General features: G+C 46.3%; 1 protein-coding gene across 1 annotated transcript in view; it reads left to right on the forward strand.

Moving 5' to 3' along the window:
• Positions 1–25,685, forward strand: part of LOC133237798 (O-acyltransferase like protein-like) — a 66,450-nt gene continuing 40,765 nt past the window's right edge. Inside the window, exons 1-3 of the mRNA XM_061400340.1 lie at positions 1–84; positions 17,604–17,743; positions 18,932–19,016. Coding sequence (XP_061256324.1) covers positions 18–84; positions 17,604–17,743; positions 18,932–19,016 — 292 coding nt within the window. The 5' untranslated portion in view covers positions 1–17. The remainder of the gene's footprint in view (positions 85–17,603; positions 17,744–18,931; positions 19,017–25,685) is intronic.

Below are 25,685 nucleotides of genomic sequence, written 5' to 3' on the forward strand. Positions count from 1 at the left end.
ATGTTTCTCTCAAGTGCATGCAGGACTTTGAAGAATTCCTTTCTGATCTGAATTCAGTGGAGCCCAAAGAATATGCTCTAAGAAGTAAGTAGGTTTTTCCTGGCCCGTTGGGTAGCTGAACATGGGGCAGACAGGTTTGGACTTGGGATGTTCTAGAAAAGCTCTTGAGAATTAAAAACCCAGGACCAAATAGGAAAGACAAGAGATGCTCAATTTACAATTTGCAACAGGAATCAAGAAGGAAGAAGGAATTTTAACTTCAGAAGGCACTAGAGAGAGTGGTATTAATTCCAGCCAGAAGGAATTTCATGAGGACCAGTTTCTCAATGAGATGACGATTATTTGTAAATTGTATGATGCTGTTTACTATTTTTGAAGTTGATAACATTTCACCACTGTATGAGATAGCCTGGTTTATTTCTTTCTCTAGACATTTAGTCTGCATTTGAAAAAGAATTGCTTCACTGTTTAGGAAACAGGTCTGCCCATTATATGTTTGATGGTAAATTCTGAGGAGTATTTTGGTGAACATATTGGCTCGGATTGTGTATAATAAATTTGATTGTAGCCAGACCTCTTTGCATGCGATATGGATGGACAGCAGGCTGCAGTAATTTTATTTTTTGTTAGTTTTCCAGAATTATTTTCACAGCTAAAGGGACATATACATTCCTGTCAGAAAGTGGCAAGAAATCAGATTCATTTTCAGTGGGATAACCTCTCCAGGAGAATGATTCCTTCTTGATGCTGATGTAAACCGCTAAGGAGGAAAAATGTAAAAACTCACTTTTTCCAAAGCCAGAAACATTCTTACAGCAATTTTCATTTCCATTTAACACATGAATAATTTACTTTGTATTGGGAAACCCAATTAGGAACATAATATACATATTAAAGATAAACAAAAGTTTTGATCTAATATTGAGTAATTCAGAATGGCACATGACTTGAAGCAATTACTTCAAATTATATGTTCTTGTAGTTAATGAAATGATAGGGTGATACGTATCCAATGGATTCAATAGCCATCTTCAAGTTTTATTTTGGAATTGAATATGTTTTTCTGTAATACTTGGTAATATTGACAGAGAACATTCTGACAAACACAGGCCCAATAAGCTGGCCAAGAAAATCCATCAGGGTTCGGTGAGTCCTGGTGATGTGATGGTGGGAGGCATTGTCATCGTTAGTCACAGCCTTGTTAGTGCTTTATCTGTCTCGTACGTTACTCTGGTCGTGCACCTACGGTGTTCCATCTGTAGGCACATGGACATTGACACCTTATTTATTTATTTTTTTAGTTGTAGAAGTGTCCCAAAGTCAAACGGTCCAAGAAAGAGCTGACTGATGTGTATAAATGGGGCAGAGGACGATCAGTGGGTGGGTGAATACTACTATCTGGCGGTGTGACTGAGTTTCATTCTAGCGCATCCCCAACGCCCTTGGCGTCGTTGCTTTGACGGGGTGTCTGAGATTTCGAGCGTAGAACGCGGTTCTGACCTTTGTTCTCAGCATGGTTTCCCTGACAGTCATGTGGATGGAAAAATAATGAAAGTCAGTATTTAGAGAGTATGTGTACATGGCGAGTGCTGCTCCCGGCCCAGTGCAAGAGCTGTCTCTCGTTCAGTCCTAACGCCCTTCCCCACCCGTGGGGAGGACATTATTTTCGCCTCTGTTTTATAAGTGAGCCACAAAGATGCAAAGCATCTTGCCAAAATAAGTGATGCAGGTAGGATTTGGAACCAGGTCATCTGATTCCCAAGCCTGCATTTTCAATTACTGCCCCAAATAAACAGCAACCAGAGAAACAAGACCAAAAATAGTCATCAGCAAAAAAAAAAAAGAATGAAGCAGAAACACATGTATCAATATGAAGGGAATATGCAAAAATAACATCAAGGGAAAAAAGTCATGGAAGAATATATATATAGTAGGTAAAGTTTCAAAAATTCAAGTTAAGGTGCTCTATTGCTTTGGGGGACATACGTACCTGGTACAAAAGGAAAGAAATGCATGAGAACGATAACCTCCACATTCGGTTAGAGGTGGCCCTGCAGTGGGGGTGGTGAGAGTAGGGATGTCACTGGGGATCCATCAGGGTCAAGTTGTATTTTTTAAGCTGGGCGACTGCAACACAGGTATGTGTTTGTTTGTTTTCTTTGTGCCTTTTTAAGATATTAAATGTTGCATAGTAATGTTTTAAAACTCCATCCCCAATCCAAAGCACAGAGATGACACCAGCAGAACCTCTGATAATGAGTGGGGTCTGAGGAATTAAGTGGAGGGAGAGGGTGCTTGAAATTCAGGCAGACGTGTTTGTTTTTGCAGAAGGGAATTGGTGTCTTTGCTGCTGTGGAACAGGAGAGAGCTTGGTGTTAGAGCCTAAGACAGACGCTCAGTCTGGAGGAGGAGGCTGGATTCGAGAGGGTGGAGCTTATGGAAGGGACGAGTCCAGGAGCACAACTCTAAGATGAGGTTTCCGTGCATCCTTCCCTCCATTCTTCTCCATTAAAGAGAACAGACTCCAACCATCGCTATTTGAAGGCTTTCCTTTTGCCACCCTCTGGGCCCCTGTCTGATTCTATCCCCCACCTCTGCCGGCATTCTCAGGCCAGTGTTCTGGCCCCTCTGCTTCTGATTTTTTGTTTTTCCTTTGTCTATTTCTGGCTGCCCTGGGTTTTTGTTGCTGCGCTTGGGCTTTCTCTGGTTGCCTCTCGCTGTGGGGCTCCTTCTGTCGTGGGGCGCAGGCCCAGGCCGCGGGCTGCAGCAGTTTCCGTGGCAGCCTCGTTAGCTGTGGCCCGTGGGCTTGAGAGAGATCCCTTAGTAGCTGCGGCCCCCAGGGTTAGCTGATCCAAGGCAACGTGGGATCCTCCCAGGCCAGAGACTGAATGGGTATCTCTTGCATTGCAAGGTGGACATTCTTAACCACTGGACCACCAGGGAACCTCTTGTTTTGCTTTTATACTCCACAATCCTCAACAATCTACATTCAATCACTTACATGAAAATTGCAGCCGCAAAGATCTCTGGCAGCTTCTCTGCAGACTGGTCATTTCTTTCTCCATTTTCTTTTTCCTTGACCGTGGTGATGTCAACTATCTTCCTTCTTAACACTCACCTCTTTCTAACTCAAGGATCGTCCTTCCTTACGGGGGTTTGTCTTCTCTCTCCACCTCTTTCTGCCTGCACCTTCCCACCACCACTCCTTTCCTCACTGTCCCTCCCTTGTAAACAGAACCCCGTCTCAGGAACAAGGCATTGCTCCACAGACACTGCTGGGCCAGCAGGCCTGGCACCTGGGCTCTCGTCCTGTTTAGGCCGAGAACCAGCCATGTGCTTGGCCCCAGCCAAGCCGTTCACTTTGCTAAACAAGTTTTCCCACCCATGAAGTAGAGAGCTTGTGCTTCTCAGAGTGTGAGGGTCTGCAGCAGCTTAAAAATGTTCTAATTTCTCCGCTCAGCAGTCTGCTCTAGCCGGGGTCGAGTGTTTAAGCTGAATGTCCAACGCAGGGACTTTTAAGGGTTAAATCACATAAATTAACAATTGGGTAGAGTATGTTAGGGAGAAGGGAATGGCAACCCACTCCAGTGTTCTTGCCTGGAGAATCCCAGGAATGGAGGAACCTGGTGGGCTGCAGTCTATGGGGTCGCACAGAGTCGGACGCAACTGAAGCAACTGAGCAGCAGCAGAGTATGTTAAGAACAAAAGGAATGAATACTCAAAAGTCATCACTTCCTAATGGTTGTATTGCATCTGGCCATCATCTGTACTCTTCAAATTTTATTTTTAATTTATATTCTTTATTTGGCTGCGCCAGGTCTCAGCCGCAGCACGCGGGATCTTCAGTCATTCACTGAAGATGGCATGTGGGACCTCTGGTTTCGGCTTGTGGGATTTAGTTCCCTGACCAGGGGTCAAACCCAGGCCTCCCACACTGGGAGTGTGGAGTCTTAGCCACTGGACCCTCAGGGAAGTCCCCATCGTCTGTACTCCCAAACGAGCCTGTGCGGTGGAGATGTACTGCTGGGCTACTGGCCATCAACCTCCGAGCTCAAGCTCGGGGACGGCAGGCTAGGGGCTTGAAGTCAGCGGCAGAAGTTTATTCACCGCGCAAGTCAGCAATCCCTGCAGGTCAGGACTTGTGTTGTTGACTGTCTAGACTTCAGAAGTTGATGGAGAAAATGCTACAAATGAAAACTTAAACTGTGTGTTATGTCTATAGCCTTCACATTATAAATAGCACCCACAACTGTCATTCAGCAAAAACATGGCTCACATCCTGGACGAATGGGTGAAGCTCTGGCATATCTTCCTGGCTTCACATCCACATTACTCATGAGGATGGACAAAAATATCACCCACCATTTATGTGGGGATGACACTCATTGGTGTCATAGGCATAATCATAGGTTGGCGACAGAAAATGAGAATTTGGCAAAAATTAATGAAAGCATTCTGTGAGCATCAATTGGCTATGTATGGAATTTATAACAGGAGTATTATTATTTTTAAAATGATATTTACATTTTTAATGAGACATAGCTTATTTTGTTTTTAATATTTATTTGGCTGTGCCAAATCTTAGCTGTGGCCTGTGGGATCTCGTTCCCTGATCAGGGATCAAACGTGGGTCTGTGGCGTTGGGAGCTCAGGGTCTCAGCCCTGGGACCACATTTCTTCCTGTTTTTCCTTCCCTTTTGTTCTATCTTCGCTTTGGTTTTCCACCCCCACACCTACTTGTTTTCCTTGCTGTGTTTCTAATATTAGATTTTAATACAAAATGGTGAATTCGTTTAGTGAATGTGTTTAGTCTCTAAGCCGTGTCTGGCTCTTTTGCGACTGCATAGACTGTAGCCCGCCAGGCTCCTCTGTCCATGGGATCTCCCAGTCAAAAGTACTGGAGTGGGTTGCCATTTCTTCTCCAGGGGATCTTCCTGATGCAGGGATCAAACACTGCTTCTCCTGCATTGGCAGGCAGATTCTTTACCACTGAGCCACCTAGGAAGCCCTTAGTGAATATGTGATCCTTATTAAATACATATGGAGATAGAGGTATATCTATATATCCATATACCCTTTCATTCTAATCTGGGGACTTCCTGCCTTTGGCTTTATTATGTATGTTCTAGAATAATGATTTCATGTCTCCTGTCTGAATATCTTAGCTTCTTCCATCTTTCCTCTTTTCACCTGGAAACTAAGAAGGGTTTATGCTCTTCTGTGTTGGCACTTGGTATAAATGTTTTAACACATAATTTAAAGAGCAGATAATGAGCAGATGACCAGAACACACAATAGAAACACCATTGAAAGGAGACTCTGAAGCCGTGTTATGTGTCTTCCGTCCTACCAGGCAGCTGATCAGTTATTCCTGCAGGTCTCTCCATGGCTCACGGTGTTCTCCAGTTTCCACCCTCCTAGGGTCCCATCTCTCCGTAATCTTGTTGTACTTTCCCCGAGCACGTGGCTGCTGCTTCTCTCCAGGCCGCAGCTTCTTCCACCACGGCTCACAAGCTACTTGGTGGTACCCTTGGCTTGGATTAGAATCCCCACTTGGAGAATGTTACAGGTTGAATGGTGTCCTCCAAAAAGATATGTTGAAACCCCAAGTCCTGGCACTGTGGTCCATGATCCTGTTTGGAAACAGGATCTTTACAGATGTGATCAAGTTATGGTGGGGCTATCAGTTCAGTCGCTCAGTCATGTCCGACTCTTTGTGACCCCATGAATTGCAGCACGCCAGGCCTCCCTGTCCATCACCAACTCCCAGAGTTCCATCAGACTCATGTCCAACGAGTGAGTGATGCCATCCAGCCATCTCATCCTCTGTCAGCCCCTTTTCCTCCTGCCCCCAATCCCTCCCAGCATCAGAGTCTTTTCCAATGAGTCAACTCTTCCCATGAGGTGGCCAAAGTACTAGAGTTTCAGCTTTAGCATCATTCCTTCCAAAGAAATCCCAGGGCTGATCTCCTTCAGAATGGACTGGTTGGATCTCCTTGCAGTCCAAGGGACTCTCAAGAGTCTTCTCCAACACCACAGTTCAAAAGCATCAATTCTTTGGCACTCAGCCTTCCTCACCGTCCAACTCTCACATCCATATATGACCACAGGAAAAACCATAACCTTGACTAGACGAACCTTTGTTGGCAAAGTAATGTCTCTGCTTTTGAATACGCTATCTAGGTTGGTCATAACTTTGCTTCCAAGGAGTAAGCATCTTTTAATTTCATGGCTGCAGTCACCATCTGCACTGATTTTGGAGCCCAAAAAAATAAAGTTTGACACTGTTTTCACTGTTTCTTCATCTATTTACCAGGAAGTGATGGGACCGGATGCCATGATCTTCATTTTCTGAACGTTGAGCTTTAAGCCAACTTTTTCACTCTCCACTTTCACTTTCATCAAGAGGCTTTTTAGTTCCTCTTCACTTTCTGCCATAAGGGTGGTGTCATCTGCATATCTGAGGTGATTGCTATTTCTCCCAGCAATCTTGATTCCAGCTTGTGTTTCTTCCAGTCCAGCGTTTCTCATGATGTACTCTGCATAGAAGTTAAATAAGCAGGGTGACAATATACAGCCTTGACGTACTCCTTTTCTGATTTGGAACCAGTCTGTTGTTCCATGTCCAGTTCTAACTGTTGCTTCCTGACCTGCATACAGATTTCTCAAGAGGCAGGTCAGGTGGTCTGGTATTCCCATCTCTTGAAGAATTTTCCACAGTTGATTGTGATCCACACAAAGGCTTTGGCATAGTCAAGAAATCAGAAATAGATGTTTTTCTGGAACTCTCTTGCTTTTTCCATGATCCAGCAGATGTTGGCAATTTGATCTCTGGTTCCTCTGCCTTTTCTAAAACCAGCTTGAACATCAGAAAGTTCATGGTTCATGTATTGCTGAAGCCTGGCTTGGAGAATTTTGAGCATGACTTTACTAGCATGTGAGATAAGTGCAATTGTGCGGTGGTTTGAACATTCTTTGGCATTGCCTTTCTTTGGAATTGGAATGAAAACTGACCTTTTCCAGTCCTGTGGCCACTGCTGAGTTTTCCAAATTTGCTGGCATCTTGAGTGCAGCACTTTCACAGCATCATCTTTCAGGATTTGAAATAGCTCAACTGAAATGCCATCACCTCCACTAGCTTTGTTCATAGTGATGCTTTCTAAGGCCCACTTGACTTCACATTCCAGGATGTCTGGCTCTAGGTCAGTGCCAGACTGTTATTCAGTTGCTCAGTCATGTCCAACTCTTTGAAACCCCATGGACTGCAGCACAGCAGGCTTCCCTGTCCTTCACCATCTCCCAGAGTTTGCTCAAACTCATGTCCAATTGAGTCAGCTATGCCACCCAACCATCTCATCCTTTGTCACCCCCTTCTCCTCCTGCCCTCAATCTTTCCCAGCATCAGGATCTTTCCCAATGAGTCGGCTCTTCACATTAGGGACGGTCCAAATCCAATGACTCATGTCCTTATAAGAGGGAAATACAGGAATTCCCCGGTGGTGCAGTGCTTAGGGTTCCATGCTTCCGTTGCAGGGAGCACGGATTTGACCCCTGGTTGGGGAACTAAGATCCCACATGCCGTGTGGTGTGGCCACAAAATGAAAAAAAGGAAACAGACACACAGACAGACACCCAGGGAGAAATGCTGCCTAACGACCAGGGCAGAGAAGGAGTGGGTGTGTTTAAGAGCCAAGGATCTCCAAGGACTGCCGGCAGATTCTCCTCCGGAGCCTCTAGACGGAACCAACCCTCCTGACCCCTTGATTTCGGACTTCTAGTCTCCAGAACCATGGGACAAAAAACTTCTGTTGTGTCAGGCCACCCAGTTAGTGGTGTTTGTTAACACAGCTGCAGGAAACAAATACAGAGAGTTATGGCCTCTCGAAACCAACCACCCTCCAGAATAAAAAATCATGTGTTTATTATCTGAGATGAAAATAAAAAAGCAAAGCAAGCGGTCTCAGGTAGGTCTTGGAACTCATTTTCCTTGTGATGTCCCAGGCCCACCCACGGCCACTCCATCGAGTCCAAGCAGACCCATTTGCAGCCCTCTCTGCAGGGGAGGCCTCTCAGGGGGAGTCGATTTATACGGAATTAAAACTGCTCAGCATATTGAGGCCCCGATGGTTTCACATAAAGTCTGCATTTTCCTGCACTTTGCTCCTCAGGGAAACAAGGAGACGGATGGAGGGAGGTTTCTGGTTCCCGGGCAGCTGGCAGGGCTTTTCATTTCCTGTTTTCTCCAAGCTCCTCACATCCTTGAAATCTTCCCCAAGCAGCTGCCTTTGCTGTAAAACTCTCCTAACCCTTCGAGTCCCTTCTCCCGGCCCTCGGCCCTCAGCCCACTCTAATGGTTGTGTTGCTGATCCTCCTACTCTGACTGATCACCCCCTCCCTTTGGCTTCATCATTTATCTCTTGGAGTGATTATTTCCTGTCTCATCCTCTCTTCTGAAAACCGAGGCTTAGTATAGGGGGCGGGCCACAGGGCCACTCACTTGGCTAGCCAGTCAAGGCCCCAGCCCTGCCTCTGATCTCTGGTCCTCAGTGGAAGACTGACCATCTGCTTGATTTAAATTCTCAGAACATTGCCTCTTTTCCCATCTGGCTGTCAGTCTGGAGGGCATTTTATTCAAGGCCACCCCCTCCACTGGTGCTGAAGCTAGGGTCAGAAAAGATGCTGAAACCAAGAAAAGCTCATAATACAGAAAGGGCGACAGCGTGGGCTTCACTGAAATTTCTGGGTTAACTGGATTTCAAATATCCATGTTGTTGTAGGCTGAAACCTAGATCCCCAAAGACCTCTCATTCTAACCCCTGGGACCTGTGAATATTACCTTATATGGAAACAAGCTGTTGTTGCTCAGTGGCTCAGTCATGTCTGACTCTTTGTGACCCCATGGACTGCAGCACACCAGGCTTCCCTGTCCTTCACCATCTCCTGGAGTTTGCTCAAACTTATGTTCATTGAGTTGGTGATGCCATCCCACCATCTTATCCTCTGTCATCCCCTTCTCCTCCTGCCTTCAGTTTTTCCCAGCATCAGGGTCTTTTCCAATGAGTCAGTTCTTTGCATCAGGTGGTCAAAGTATTGGAGCTTCAGCTTCAGCATCAGTCCTTCCAATGAATATTCAGGGTTGATTTCCTTTAGGATGGACTGGTTGGATTTCCTTTCTGTCCAAGGGATCTGCAGATATGTTTATATTAAAGATTCGGAGATGAGAAGGTTACCCTGGCTTACCCAGGTGGACCCGAAATGCAATCACAAGGATCCTTAGAAGAGGGAGGGACGAGGAGGAGGGAGGTTTGACACAGAGGAGAAGATGCAACCACAGAGACAGATCAGAGTGACATGACCGCAAGCCAAGGGACGCTGGCAGCCACAAGAGGCTGGAAGAGGCAAAGGATGATGGATTCTCCCCGGAGGCGTCCAGAAGGAGCACAGCTGTACTGACACATTGATTTTGGCTCAGTGATACTGATTTTGGACCTCTGGCCTCCAAAACTGTGAGAGAATAAATTTCTGTGTCTTTTAAAAAATATTCACTTATTTATCATTTGTTTGGCTGTCCTGGGTCTTAGTTGGGGACACAGGATCTTTGTTGCATCATGCAAGATGTTTCATTACAGGGCAGGACTCTCTAGTGGTGGCCCTGGGGCTCAGCAGTTGTCATGTGTGGGCTTAGTTGCTCCTGAGAATGTGGGATCTTAATTCCCCAACCAGGGATCAAACCAGCACCCTCTACTAACATTGTGAAAAGTGTTAGTGGCTTAGTCGTGTCTGACTCTTCGCGACGGCAGACTGTAGCCCACCAGGCTCCTCTGCCCATGGCATTCTCCCGGCAAGAATACTGGAGTGGGTAGCCCTTCCCTTCTCCAGGGGATCTTCCCAAACCAAGGATCGAACCCAGGTCTCCTGCATTGCACCAGGCAGATTCTTAACCACTAGACCACCAGGGAAGTCCAAATTTCTGTGGTTTTAAGCCACCAAGTTTGTGATAATTTGTAACAGCAATCACAGGAAACTAATATACATACTATTCTCGTTGTAGTCCAAGTTTAATAGTTGGCCAGATGCAAGGTGGACTGCCAGGAGACGTTTGCAAAGAGCCTGATTCAGGAACTTGGATATCAGATCAATAGCACATTCTTATCTTTTATCCACAAGGAGATCCCTGACAACTGATGCTTAGCATTTATGTGCATCAGCCGCAGAGCAAGGACTATTCAATTCTAGTTTTAAAAAATCTCCGGTGTAACACAGCCATCTGGTAGGTGCTTAATAAATATTTTCTGTAGATGCTGACGGAGAAGGCAATGGCACCCCACTCCAGTACTCTTGCCTGGAAAATCCCGTGGACGGAGGAGCCTGGTAGGCTGCAGTCCATGGGGTCACACAGAGTCGGACACGACTGAGCGACTTCACTTTCTCGCATTGGAGAAGGAAATGGCAACCCACTCCAGTGTTCTTGCCTGGAGAATCCCAGGGACTCGGGAGCCTGGTGGTCACAGAGTCAGACACGACTGAAGCGACTTAGCAGTAGCAGCAGCAGTAGATGCTCAAGATGACTTATGCTTTCAGGATTTGTTTGTGGCTGAGCATTCTAGAAGCTTCTGCTGCCTTCACCTTCCTGATATAGATAGGCGCATTCATATTTTAAAATTTAAGATCACTGACCAAGGTCTTTTTTTCCTCCATTTAAAGCCACAAATTGATCACTTCTGCATTTTAATATCCACATATCATCACCAAGACAGAAAACGTGTCTGCCAATTAGCTCAGCAGAACTGTTTTTAATCTTTTGGAAATGAAAACTTGGAACAACCGGCGTGTGATTTGAAGTAGCAGGTGGAATTAATCTTTAGTTTATTCTATCCCTCCCTCCCATGAAAATCACAGTGTATTTAGATCGGGATGGGGGCCCCTGGCTGGCATCTCAGGATGTTGACAGAAACTAATCAAGGGTAAGGCAGGAAAAGGACAACCTGTCCATTCGAATTCATAATCAGAAAGGAAGTAAATCTAATTGGAAATGTCCACAGCATGCAAAATAACCTCAGCTAGAAAACCATAAATCCAATCCATTTATGAAACAAAACACCAATTGGAAAGAAAACTAGAGTTTAATCTTCTCAAATGAAGAATTAGGTATCTCTCTCTGTTTGTCCTGCAGGGACTCATCCAAGGGTCAAGACAGGCTCTTACAGCTCCAGATCCTTAAACTTTAGGCTACCAGGTTTGGGATACTTAGTGATGAAGAAGGGAATTTGGAAATTATGCAGTCTATTTCTAATAAGGGTCTTCCCAGATGGCTCAAGCGGTAAGGAATCCGCCTGCAATGCAGGAGACACAGGAGACGGAGATTTGATCGCTGGGTCGGGAAGATCCCTAGGGAAGGAAATGGCAACCCACTGCAGTGTTCTTGCTTGGAAAACCCAATGGACAGAGGAGCCTGGTGGGCTACAGTCCATGGGGTTGCAAAGAGTCCAACATGACTGAGCACGCACATGTGTTTCTAATAAGTACATCCAGTTTTGTTCTTGACACAGAGAAGAACTTACATTTGTGGAGCTGGATTTGGGGCATTCGAACTTACGTTTTTCAAAATTTAAGGCAATTAATTCAGTGAATGTTTATTGACCTCTTGGTCTGAAACGTGCTTGGATGAAGGCACAGCCCCTCCGTCACAGGGGAGACAGCCAGCGGTGACAGGCCTTCCAGCGTGCTGGACTAGGCGAGAGTCTGGGCGGCTTCCTGGAGCGGACCATCCCCCGCCCCAGACTCCCAGGGTGATTCAGCGTTGGAGGAGCAGACAGGAAGGAGGGACATTCCAGGCAGAAAGACAGGCAAGTGCGGGCCTGGTGCCTCCTGTATAATGGAGCAGAGGAAACGGGTGTGGGTGTGGGACGATGAGCCTGGAGAAGCAGGTCTGGTCACGAAAGGCCTTTTAAACTGAGCTCAAGTCTGGAAATGATCTGAAAGAGCACTGCAATCAAGCCTGACTGCACAGAGCATCTCCTGGGAGTTTTTTTTTTTTAAGGTCTGTTATGACTTTTATTTCCCAACAATGACCAGGTTAATACAACATAATTTGCAGATACAATTGCCCTCCACTAATTGTATTTTGTCCTACACTTCTCAATACTGTACAATTCCAATCTTTGATAATTAAAAAAAACAGGAAAAAAAAGGGGGGAAGCTATTAACTAAATGGAACAATGTCAAATAAGATGCAAAAAAAATTATATCCTGGAAACTTTTGAAAAAACAATTAATGCCCTCGCCTCTCCCCTGGCCGATTAAGTCACTCTGTGAGGAGGAAGCCTGGGCCTTAGCATATTTTAAAAAGTTGCTCCAGGTGATTCTAATGTCTGCCCAGGAATGAGAATCCTGGCTCTAGATAAGAGATCTGCCAGGTTTTTCTCTAAAGAAACAGACGGTAAATATTTTCGGCTCTGTGGGCCTTACAGTCTCCGTTGCAACTACTCAGTTTTGTCTGCATTAACAAAGCAGCGTTGGTAATAGGTAAACAGATGAGATGGCTGTACTGCAAGAAAATCACGTATAAAAACAGGCAGGCCCGGTTCACCAACTCCTGCTTGAGATTATGGAATACCTGAGAAGAAATTTTTAAAATACTGATTTTAAAATTTCTGTTCATATTTTATCGTATATACACTCTATTTGCTAAATAATATGTGAGTCTCATAATCATCAGTTACTTGGACTTCCTTCTCCAAGAGTTGCCCGTTCATATGCTTAGCAGATTTTCAATCAGTTACTTTGACTTTTAAAACATTTCTGATTTCTAAGGTTCTTTATATGATCTGAATACAATTCTTTTCTAAAACTATAATTGTATTGATTTATTTGTTGTTGGCTGAGCCAGGCGGCCTCTGTTGCCGCGAGCTGGCTTTCTCTAGCTGCGGTTCGACGGCTTCTCCTGGGGGGAGCACGGCTCTAAGGCGTGTGGGCTCGGTACTGGCACACGGGTCTAGCTGCTCCATGCCATGTGTGGTCTTCTCAAACCAGGGGTTGAGCCTGTGTCCCCTGCACTGACAGGCGGATTTTTCGCCCACTGAACCACCATGGAGGTCCTGAATACAATTTTTTTTTTCTGAATACAATTCTTTATCCAAGTTATTAATACAGTAGATACATCCTCTCCCTTGACAGCTACCTTTTAACTTTTGTTCATGGTGCCTTGGAGGTGTTGTAAGAAGGGGAGGGACTTGGTCAATCTTGTGATTCAGGCTGTTTAGCTTAAAAGATGATCACTGGCTGTAAGTGACCGTGGATACCAGCTCTAAGGTTTTGAGTGTGGTCAGAGCTGAGGAGAGTCACTCCCACGGGAGGGAAAAGGGAAGAGTCAGTTATACTCATTCTGGCAATAACCCAGAACCATAAAATAGAGGCCAGTGATATCAGACACCCACTGTTAAGCCCAAGCGGCCAGCGCAGCAGAACAGAAGAGGACAGGGTTCACAGCGAAGGTCTGGTTACCTTCGGCAGCTCAGCAGGGACCATCTTCCCAGTTATGGCCGGGAAGCCTTCAAAATAACAAACTACTTTCTTAAAGAGCACTCATGTAAGCCAAATGCAATTGCTTCAACCTGATTCTGCATTATATCTCAGGAGCTCAGTCATTAGTCGAAACAGAGGCAGAACTGCTGTGTGATTTGCCAGCTGTATTTGGGTTTTCTCCCCACTCATTCTAAGGAAGATCAATATCTTTAGCTACAGATAAGAACTGACAACCAAAACAGGGTCTTTTTGTGTATTTTAGGGGGTAAAAAGTTAGAGGTTAAGATTAAAATGAATTTGAACACACAGCTCTGATTCTCATTTGCTAGTTTGAATACTCAGCTCTGAATCTTGCTAGCAATTAAACAGAAGTAGATTTGTATTGAAGTGTATAGTACTTATCACCTCTGTGCTTCAGATTTCTCACTGTCCTGTCACTTAACAACGTGGCCCTGGGCGAGTGACCTGAGCTCCCTGTGCCTCAGAAACTGACATTGGTGCAATGTGTGTGTATAGTCCTGTATCATTTAAGCACACGTGTAGATCTGTGTAACTCATACCACAATCAAGACACAGGGATTCATCACCACAAACCCACCTCTTGCAACCACTTTGTAGACATACGCAACGCCCTCCCTCCACCATCACCAGTGTCATAACCCTTAGCAACCAGTTGTAATTATGTGTGTTGTGCGTCAAGTCGATTCGGCGGTGTCTGACTCTTTGTGACCCTGTGGGCTGTAGACAACCAGCCTTCTCTGCTCCTGGGATTCTCCAGGCAAGAACACTGGAGCGGGCTGCCATGCCCTCCTCCAGGGCATCTTCCCGACCCAGGGGCTGCACCCGCATCTTTTATGTCTCCTGCGTTGGCAGGCGGGCTCTTTACCACTAGGCCACCTGGGACGTTACCGCTGTTCCAGAAAATGAAAAGTGTGAAAGCTGCCCAACTCACTTTATAAATTTGACTATAACTTTGATTCCAAAACTAAAAAAGGGGGGGAGAAAGTGGTCCAATGATTAGAGAGAAATAAATAAGGCCATAGAACTATTGAGAAAGTCCAACAAAATCTCCAGGTTCCAGAACAAATTACAAAAATTGATAGCAATTTTCCACACAAGCAACAATCAGTTGGAAACTATTGAAATTAAAACACCAAGGAAAATAGCAAACGACACACTATCTAGGAATGTTTATGTAAACTTTTTTTTCTGGCCGTGCAGCTCGGCCTGCGGGATCTCAGTTCCTCTACCAGGGATTGAACCCGTGGCCCTGCAGTGAAAGCATGGAGTCTTAACCCTGGACCACCGGGGAAAGTCCCTGTAATCTGTTTTAAGATTATCATGGAAAAATACAAAATGACAAATAAGGACACAGAAGATGATTTCAGTAACTTGTGTGACATCCAGTGATGGCTTGATACAAAAATGACGTCTGTTTCCCCCAAATAACCTGTAAGTGTGAAGCAGTTTCAATCAGTATTCTAGTTGGATATTTTGAAGAGCTCAGTAATTTTTTTTCTGAAATTTTTTGCAATTTCTAAAAATTTCCTGAATTTTTCTGAACATGAATTTTCTGAAATTTGTATGAATGGCTAGCAGTTCACAAACATTAACTGGCTCAACTTTGCAAAGATGACTAAAGGCTTAATACTCAATATACTTCAAATCCGAAATAATAAAAACCATACGGTTCTGGTATTAGAACCAGGACTGGCTTCATAGACATGAGACCTTTGCAGTCACACAGGGCCCCGCATTTAAAGGGGCCCCATGCTTTCTTTAATGTGATTTTCTGTCACCATCTTGAAATGCTTAATTCTTAAACAAGAGGCCCTGTATTTTCATTTTGTATTAGTCCTGCAAATTATGTCATCAGTATTGGCTAGAACAAAGGCTGTTCAAGAATAGAACAAAAATTACAGTCTCAAAAGAATGGATTTCTATCAAATAAAGGACATTATAGATTAAAAAAAAAAAACCCAAAACCCTCCCAGATAACTGAGGGTATTTTTGATGACTCAGGTAGACAAGGACCAATATACACAATAATCAGGAGCTCTTGCAAATCAAAAAAGAAAATTCATCAAGAAATGGGCAAAGGATATAAACAGGTACTTTACAGAAGAGAAAACTGACATGGCTTAGGTATTTTGAACAAAAATATCCTGACTTATTTTTAATTATAGAAACAAAAATCTAAGTAACTGGGTATCATTTTATATCAATCAACCACCACAAATGGGAAAGCTGGACCATGCAGAGAGGAACCAGCATTCCTGAGGATATAGTCTGGGCAGTCACTCTGGAACAATCTGGTGGGATTTACACGGTATTTGTGTACCTTGTGTCCGACTCATTGTGACCCTATGGACCATAGCCCACCAGGCTCCTCTGTGCATGGGGATTCTCTAGGCAAGAATACTACAGTGGGTTGCCATTCCCTTCTCCAGGGGATCTTTCTGACCCAGGGAGGGAACACGAATCTCTTCCGTCTCCTGGTCTCCTGCATTGGCAAGTGGGTTCTTTACTACTAGGGTCAGCTGGGAAGCCCCCACAGGGTGTAAATCTGAACTAAAGCCTCATGTAAGTTGAGGAATTTGTCCCCATGTTTTTGTGGGTTACAGACCATCTATGTGTCCACCACTCAGAGAACAGCAAAGTGTAAAACGGTGATGAATTATTATACAGTAGTTAGAAGCTCTGGACACAATAACACCATCAGTCCAGTTCAGTTCAGTTCAGTCGCTCAGTCGTATCTGACTCTTTGCAACCCCATAGACTGCAGCACGCCAGGCCTCCCTGTCCATCACCAACTCCCGGAGTTGACTCAAACTCACGTCCATTGAGTCGGTGATGCCATCCAGCCATCTCATCCTCTGTCGTCCCCTTCTCCTCCTGCCCCCAATCCCTCCCAGCATCAGAGTCTTTTCCAATGAGTCAACTCTTCGCATGAGGTGGCCAAAGTACTGGAGTTTCAGCTTTAGCATCAATCCTTCCAAAGAACACCCAGGACTGATCTCCTTTAGAATGGACTGGTTGGATCTCCTTGCAGTCCAAGGGACTCTCAAGAGTCTTCTCCAACACCACAGTTCAAAAGCCATCAATTCTTCGGCGCTTAGCTTTCTTCACAGTCCAACTCTCCCATCCATACATGACCACTGGAAAAACCATAGCCTTGACTAGACCGACCTTTGTTGGCAAAGTAATGTCTCTGCTTTTGAATACGCTATCTAGGTTGGTCATAACTTTCCTTCCAAGGAGTAAGCGTCTTTCAATTTTGGCATCTGGTCCCATAACTTCATGGGAAATAGATGGGGAAACAGTGGAAACAGTGTCAGACTTTATTTTGGGGGGCTCCAAAATCACTGCAGTAACACCATAAATAGTACCAAACCGTGGAAACAGGAGATCTGAAGCAGAAAGCCTTTAACATAAATGACAAATAGACTTACAGAAGACAAGAACATGACAAATGAGATGGTGCATATCAAACATAAGCGTTGGAGGAATTGGGGGAGGGAAAAGAGAAAGGCAAAGTTGAAGAAAGAGGAAAGGAAATGAATTATTTAAAATGAAGGGGGAAAGGAAATATACGAGCACAAACAAACCAAGTAAGAATTTTATAGGACCAGGGCTGAGAGAGCCGTGAACTATGGGACTTGATTACTGCACTTTTTCGCTCCCAAGATTAAAAACCGAACGAACATACAAAAACCTCTCTCCAAAATAAGGTCCTACGAAATTGTATATAAAAAAAATTTTAAGAGTATTTTCTCCTGGGTGTATAGAGGAGAGAGGAAAGCCACCAATTTTACTTACGTCTTTCTTACTCCCCAGAGAGTGAATGCAGAGTCTTCATCTTTTTTAGCAACAAATCGCGCGCGACAACATACATCGTGGTTCTCTGCACGAAGAGAGGGGCTCCGGACGAAGAACGCAGGCTCGAGAGTGTTACCGAAATACTCTCTTCTTTCTCAGTTCCTTTAAGTTTTAGAGGTTTGGAAGGGGGAGCTGAGCGCTGATGAATTCATCTGAAGCAAGGACGCTAACGCTGCCCACTTCTTCTGTTTGAAACGCAGTGTATGACTCGGTCGGGAAGCTGGGCAGCAACGTTCTGGACGGAAACGTGGACAGGCTGGGCTCTTACAGCGAGTGTCTCTCCACCCGCGCGCCCGCAGGGCGCTTCCGCGGCCGCTACTGCAAGCTCCACGTGGCGCAGGTGAGCGGGCGTCTGCGCGTGCGCGCTTCAAGGACGCGCGGACCCGAGCTCGTGATGGAAACCCGGTACATGCCTGTGTGTGTGTGTCCGTGTTTGCTGAGTCCGTGTCCGACTCTTTCCGACCCCATGGACTGATTGCTTATCTTCATTCAAAAAAAAAAAAAAAAGCTATTAAGGTGTTTTGCAAAAAGTTTAAATTTTAAACAGTTGGCAGAAACTTTCTTGCACGTCCTGAGTGTGGAGGTATAGGAAATAGTTGTCCGCAGGCCAAACAGGGCTTCATATGCTCCTCCCACCACACTGCAGGGACAAGACCCCTGGATGATCTTTGTGGGGAACCCAAGGTCCAGTCTCAGCCAGTGTTCCCGAGCGTTAACTCCTTACTCACCGGCAGTGTTTGGAATACCAAAAGGAAGTGGGCTCCCCATTACCCATAGTCCTTTCCCAGAAACTGAGCTCCGAGACAGGAATCTGAAGCTGTCTCAGCAAATGCCCAAGCCCTTTATGAATGCATCACGGAGTAGGGTCACAGGGCCGACCGTCTTCAAAGCACGTTAATTCTTTGACTTCTGGGGGGAGAAAAAACTAGGAACAGCACAACCTCTTATTAAATACAAAGATATACTTCATGTATGCATACAACACTGAAAGAAAATGCATTACTGTTTGGCTAATGACAACAATATAAAATAATGACACGAAATCCAAGCTCTCTGATGTTAATGCTGTAAAATGGTCTCACAACGGTTAACCTTTGGAGACACGCAGAGTAGCACCCAGCTCTACTGGTCGCGCTGAGGATTTGACAATGATGGCTTGAGGGTTTAATCAGGGAGTACAAAAGTCATACCCTATTTTCAAAGCAGATTAATGGCTTTGATATCAGAACAAAAGGTCAGACCTATACAATCCTGTAAGTTGCATGCTTAGAAGAAGCATCCCAGCAATTTTTATTTATAATTTGATCTTTGCTTTATGGGGACCGGCATTCTAATTATTGGCTTGATGTATTAACACAATCTTTACTTGATACACGATGTCCTGCTGCGAAGAAATGGCAAGTTGGCAAGTTTGTCGGAAATTGTATGAATTAACTCAATGACCTGTCATACAGGAGAGAGCGGCACTGGGGCAGACTATCCCACACTGGGGGCTGCTTTTTTAATAATCGGCTGCATTGACCCTTAGAGGCAAGATGGAGCTGACTACAGCGTGGGGGTGTGTGTGCCCGACTCCTGCAGTGAAGAGGACGTGACTGCCATGTCTCGGATGGGTAAGTGCCAGGGACACGTGTCAGATCTGAAGACCCCCAGCCTCTTGGAGCCGCCTGGCCATTCTCTTGGGATTGAACCAAGCTTTCATCCTAATAAATTCAATAAACCGAGACTAATGGAGTTTAGGGACTTTGGGAGTGCTGGTGGAGGATAGGAAGGGAGTGGATAAGAAGGAAAAAGACATTAAAGAGAAGGTAGGAGCTGAATCTTTATGTATTAATAATAACATTTTAAGCCTACTCTTCCCTCACCCTCAGCTGCCAGGCTAGGTCTGAAGAAAGGCACTGGGTGGTGTCTGGTTTCCATATTGTGTGTGCTCTTTGCTGTGGCCCACCTGCAGAAGTAGGTCAGGTGCCAAGGCCGGCAGGCCATTCTGGACTGGGACTGTGAGAAGCCAATGTGTTGTGATGGATTAGCGTTAAGAGGCCGGCATTTGGTCCTGGTTGTCACCTCCCAGCTGTGTGATCCTGGGCAAATCACTTAATCTGCCCCGGCTCCAGTCTCTTCCTCTGTGCAGAGAGGGGTGGATCCTGGCATTGAGTCTGGCCCTGACTCTCTGCCCTTAGCCACCAGAATGAAAATATTTTAGTCCACGTGGAAACCGACTTGGCTTCCTTGAACTCTTTCAAATTTTTCAAAGGAAGAGCTTTAAAACCTACAATTTATTTTTTTTCTACTAGTGTCTTTTGTACTTAAGCTGGTTATCTGAATAAGAACTAATGTGACACTTTAAAAGGAGAACAGTCTTTCTCTACACCCAGAAACTTCCACCACCAAATGTGTGGGCTTCCTCATCACACTATGCGGTGTGACGCTGAGTATCTGAAGGTGGTGCTGACCCCACAGATTAGGGGCTCAGTTCTGCAAGGCGGCCACCCGCTTCAGATGCCAGTTGTAAGGAGTGGGTCCCAAGGCCCCCCATTACTTCTGCGCAACTTGCCTGCAAATCAGGGGATCCCAGGGTTCCGATTTATTCCCCACATCCTCTCCAGGGCTTCCCAGGTGGTGCTAGTAGTAAAAAACCCACCTGCAATGTAGAAGACATGAGAGATGCAGGTGCGATCCCTGGGTGGGGAAGATCCCCTGGAGGAGGGCATGGCAACCCTCTCCAGTGTTCTTGCCTGGAGAATCCCATGGACAGAGAAGTCTGGTGGGCTACGGTCCTTAGGGTCACAAAGAGTTAGACACGACCGAAGCAGGCTTAGCATGCACACTTCCTCTCTGGGTGGTTCCTCTGATTGGTCCCCCGGTCAAACCCTCCCCACATTTGATCATTTGCTCTAACGGCTCACAGAACTCAGGGGAACACATGACTTGTTATTACCGACTTATTATAAAGTGCAGGACCCTGTTCCCCATTAGGAACCAGGCCACACAGCAGGAGGGGAGCAGAGAGCGAGGGGGTGAAGCCTTGCCTGCTTTGTCCCATCGCTCCCCACCTGAACCTGTCCCCCCCGCACTCCAAGGAAAAGTTGTCCTTCAGGAAACCAGTTTCTGGTGACAGAAAGGTTGGGGACTGCTGTTATAACGGACAAAACCCAGGAAGAGCTGAATGGGAGAGACGCAGAGGGCAGGGCACAGGGGAAGGGGCGTAGACAGTATGCACCCTCTAAGGGTGCCCGCCCTCCCAGGCCCTCCGGGAGTTCAGCAGCCTGGAAGCTCTCTGACCCCCTTTGTTTAGGTTTGTGCGGACGGTCCATCATGTAGGTGTGATCGATTCCATCACTGGCCATTGGTGATGACTCAGCCCCCAGCCCCCTCTTTGCTTCCTGGAGGATGGGGACGGGGCTGGAACCCCAAGCCTAGCGCATGGTTGGTTTCTGACAGCCGGCTCCTCTCCTGCCACAGTCACTGTAGTAGCCTGAACTCAAGTGTGGTTCAAAGGGGCTGATAATGAATAACAACAGATGCTCTTCCTGCCCACCACTCAGGAAGTTCCACGGGCTTTAGGAGCTCCGTAGCAGGAACAGGGGATGAAGACTGCATATATCTCTCTTATCGTATTACAGTGTCACACACATTATTAAAAGCCTCTTTTAGAAAAGTGTTTATTCGGCTGTGCCGGTTCTTGGTGGAGGCGCGCAGGAGCATCGATGCTTGCACCGTTTGAGGGCTCAGCTGCAGCACGTGGGATCCGGCTCCCTGACCAGGGATTGGACCCCAGCCCCCTGCACTGGGAGCTCGGAGTCTTAGCCACTGGAGCCCGGAGAAGTCCCGCAAACCCTCTTTTTAAAAAATAATGAGTTCATCTGTATTTTCGGTTGCTCTGAGTCTCCGTTACTTTGCACGGGCTTTCTCTAGCCGTGGCGAGCAGGGGCCACCCCTTTTCGCAGCGCAGCGGCTTCTCTTGCGGAGCTCAGGCTCTAGATTCGCGGGCTTCCGTAATTGTGACGCTCGGGCTGAGTAGCTGCGACCCACGGGCTTAGCTGCTCCAAGGCATGTGGAATCTTCCCAGACCAGGGCCTGAACCTGAGTCCCTGCATTGGCAGGTGGGTTCTTATCCACTGTGCCACCGGGAAGTTCCTAAAGACCCTCTTTTAAGTGTTGATATTGCAGTCAGCTTTTGATAATTTTAAACTGTCCTCTGAATTTGTGATTATTCCAACAACTTCAGGTATGTTACCTCTCTATCTAAACCAAATATTTCAGGTGGAGTTAAAAAAAAAACTGTGATCACTGTATGGGTCCTTGTGCTATTCAGTAGGACCTTGTTGCTTATCCATTCTGTATGTAACAGTTTGCATCTGCTGGGATCATTTTCTCAGGTTTGTTTTTGATTTGATCACTGCTAGTGTATAGAAATACAAGTGATTTTTGTATTTTGGTCCCATGTCCATAACCTTGCTGAATTCATTTATTATTTCTAGGGTTTTTTTAGTGTATTCCTTAAGATTTGTTATGTACAAGGTCATGTTATCTGCAAAAAGAGATTTTAAAGCATTATTTACTTTTTTTTAAAAAGAAAACTAGTTGTTATATATCAAACTTAAATTTCAATTCTTGTTGGATAAGCCGTAAATATCCTAGAGGCCAAGATAGATTTTCAAGATTGTTATTAGCATATCTAGTGAATACTCTCTAATGAGTTAATGGTCATTATTATTCAGAAATTCATCGATTAGTCTAGTTTTTCTGCCTAATGTTAAGCTTTTTAGCCAGAGATGATATAAGAATAGAATGGAAGGTTAGAAATTGTTATCGATACGAAGATGTCTTGATGATTCTCTTTGAAGACCTGGAGGAAGGAAGGGCCCTGCTTAGGATGAGCACTGCTGGCTTGGTGAATGTGTTAGTGGAACTCTCTGCCAGGCTGTTTATCCGGCTTCTGCGCAGAGGCAGCAGGTAGAAATGGGGGCACCTGGGCCCAGGGGAAAGGTCCCCATCTGGAAAGGATTTACCAGCTATTCCTTAAAGCTCTTTGATGGAGTTGCCAATATTTCCGCTACAGACGTGGAGGAAAGCAGCTCAGCAGTGGCTGGCTCTTTATTCATCTAGAGCAGGAGGGCAGGGAGGCAACCCAAGGGAAGACCCTGGCAGACAAACCAAGACGAAATGAGTCTGTAGCACAACAGAGAAAGGGGAAAATATCCTGGGCAGATAAGAATGTATCGTTTTTAGGCAAAAACCTGCATAGTGTGGCTGCCATTTGTTGATTCTTAGTCACTAAGTCATGTCCGGCTCTTTGCAACTGCAGCACGCCAGGCTCTCTGTCCTTCACTGTGTCCCGGAGTTTGCCCAAACTCATGTCTATTGAGTCAGTGATGCCATCCAACCGTCTCTTCTTCTGTTGCCCCTTTCTCCTGCCCTCAATCTTTCCCAGCCTCATTGTCTTTTGCAATGAGTCTGTTCTTCGAATCAGGTGGTCAAAGTATTGGAGCTTCAGCATCAGTCCTTCTAATGAATATTCAGGGTTGATTTCCTTTAGGATTAACTGGTTTGACCTCCTTGCTGTCCAGGGAACTCTCAAGATGTTATAAAATTTTAACCAACAGACTTCATGTGAGTTCCTGAGACTGAAAATGTGGAGCACCAGAAAGTGTAGATAAAATCCAGGTGTGATCATCACAAACCTAGATTTAGGCTAGTTCCCTAACTGTTCACTTCTGTGTGTCTGGGCACCACTTACTGTGTTCCGTTTCTAAGGGCACAGGTAGCAAAGCACCCCAGCTGGGAGGCTTACGAGGCGTGGCCTGCATCCCTGCCTCCGTCACCGTGGAGGCTTACGAGGCGTCGCCTGCATCCCTGCCTCCGTCATCGTGTAGTGCTGTTCCCTGTACCGCTCTGTGTACTGTATTGTACCTCTCTGTGTCTGAGTTTCCTCCTTTGTATAAACACACCAGAGACACTGGGTTTGGAACTTACTCTGACTTAGTATGCATGCATGCGTGCTAAGTCGCTTCAGTTGTGTCCAACTCTTTTCGAACCCCATGGACTGTAGCTTGCCAGGCTCCTCTACCCATGGGATTCTTCAGGTAAGAATCCTGGAGTGGGTTGCTCTCCTCCAGGGGATCTTTCTGACCCAGGGATCGAACCTGTGTCTGTCTCCTGCCTGGGCAGGTGGGTTCTTCACCGCTAGCACCGCCTGGGAAGCCCAGCCTAGTGTGGCCTCATCTTAAGGTGATTTCCTCTGCAAAGACTCTGTTTCCGAATAAGGTCATGTTCACAGTGTTACCAAACTCAACAGTTCCTGGGGGAGAGGGAGAGGTATTAGGGTTTGAACCTTTCTGGAGTGGACGCAATTTAATCCAGAACACTACCTGATACCTAGTTCCCCATTTAGCTTGCTAATCTGCCTGTAAGGCAGTTGGTAGGCCAGGAACAGAGCATGGGAGAGGAAAAGGGGTGGGGCTGAAGCCGGGGGGCTGGGGTCCTGCAGAAGCCCCTGTGTGCTCTTAACTCAGGCCCCACACAGAAGGGGTGGGCTGGAGTCTGGTGGCCTGAGCTGATGACACCTCCAGTGTGACCAAGCTCAGGCCTTGCTGAGATCTCCCCCAGCATGCACACGCACGCACACACACGCACATTTCCAACACTCTTTGGGTTTTGGGGTTGGGCCAGAGCTATTTAAGTCTTCCCTGGTGGCCCAGATGGTAAAGGATCTGCCCGCAATGCAGGAGACTTGGGTTCAATCCCTGGGTCAGGAAGATCCTCTGGAGAAGGGAATGGCAACCCACTCCAGTATTCTGGCCTGGAGAATCCCATGGAGAGAGGAGCCTGGTGGGCTATAGTCCATGAGGTCCCAAAAAGTCGGACATGACTGAGTGACTGACACACACACAGAGCTTTTTAGAGGTCAAAAACTCCCTGCCAAACTACGGAGTGGTGTGGTGATGGCGCAGAGCTGATCTAGGAGCGTCATAGTCAGTAGTAGCCAAGGCCTGGAATGTGTTTGGGTCTGGGGGGGACAGTGGTCACCTTGTGGACAAAGAGGTTATCATCTTGTAGGTCTGACCGCTCAGCAGTAAGGACCTAGGTCTCCCATGTCCTTCATAATTTGGACTCTGCTGCCCAACGTGTCAGATTTCATCCACAGACAGACTGCTGACCCTGTGGTTAGGGGTTCCCCCGGCGCCGGGGAGGTGACGTCTGTTGCACCTTCTCCATGATTTAGACGCAGGAGGCAAAGCCAGAGCAGCAATGAAGACCCAGCACAGCCAAAGATAAATACTGAAGTTAGAGTAGAACTTCCGAGGGGAATAGCTGCATCGGCGGGTCAGAACACTCTTTTCAGTGTCAGGGTTTATTGGGGAAATTAAAGTACCACCAGGACGTAGCTTGGGAGCACCTGGACTCGGACGATGAGGAATCTGCTGCCCTGGCCCTTGGGGACCTCTGACTGAGCCCCCCGTGCTTGGCCGGTGCTGAGCATCCACGGGCAGCTCTTGCTTCCCATCTCCACCTCTAACAGGTGACGGGAAGACTCACAAGGACTCACACGTTATTAATCTAAGTGGCCTGTTTGAACATTCCAGAAAGCCTCTGGTCACTCTCATGGGAACAGTGGATCCGGGAGGTGGCAGGCGCACGAGAGTACATTTTGTTCGACCCACGCTTCCTCGTTACACATGTGAGAGAGTGAGAGCCAGAGAGGTGAAGGGACTCGCCCAGAGTCACAGAGCAAGGTGGCGCGAACCCCACATTTCTGAACGCAAGTCTGGTAGTGTGGCGAGCTGGGGTGGTCTGAGGGAACGAAAAGACCACATCCTTCAAGTTCCCACAGACCTGGGGTGAGTTCTGGCCCTGCCGCTCGGCGGCAATCGTCATAAAGACAACCGGCATTTACCGAGCTCTGACTCAATGGTGGGCACTAAGTGCTTTAGAATTGGGGCTACATTTAATCTTCACAACAACCGTGTGAAGTCGGTACTCTTACCTCCATTTCACCAAGAGGGAAACCGAGACACACAGAGATTCGGCTAACTCGCCCAAGGTCATAGTCAGGGGTGGATGTGGACTCCCACACTGCAGACCCTGTGTTCTTAACCGCTGCGCTCAGGCTCATGAAGTTATTTATGGAGAATCTTCCTTGTCTGTAAAAGAAGGTGAACAACGGCTCCTTCTAGGGATGTTGACAGATTAAAAACAATGACTAAGGCATGTCTCAGAGCGAGTGGGCACTTAACGGCAGTCGTTTTTTCCTTGTTTATAACAGTGTTGCTATTATGTTT

This window comes from Bos javanicus, chromosome 24 (genome assembly GCF_032452875.1).
Source record: "Bos javanicus breed banteng chromosome 24, ARS-OSU_banteng_1.0, whole genome shotgun sequence".
Taxonomy (NCBI): domain Eukaryota; kingdom Metazoa; phylum Chordata; class Mammalia; order Artiodactyla; family Bovidae; genus Bos; species Bos javanicus.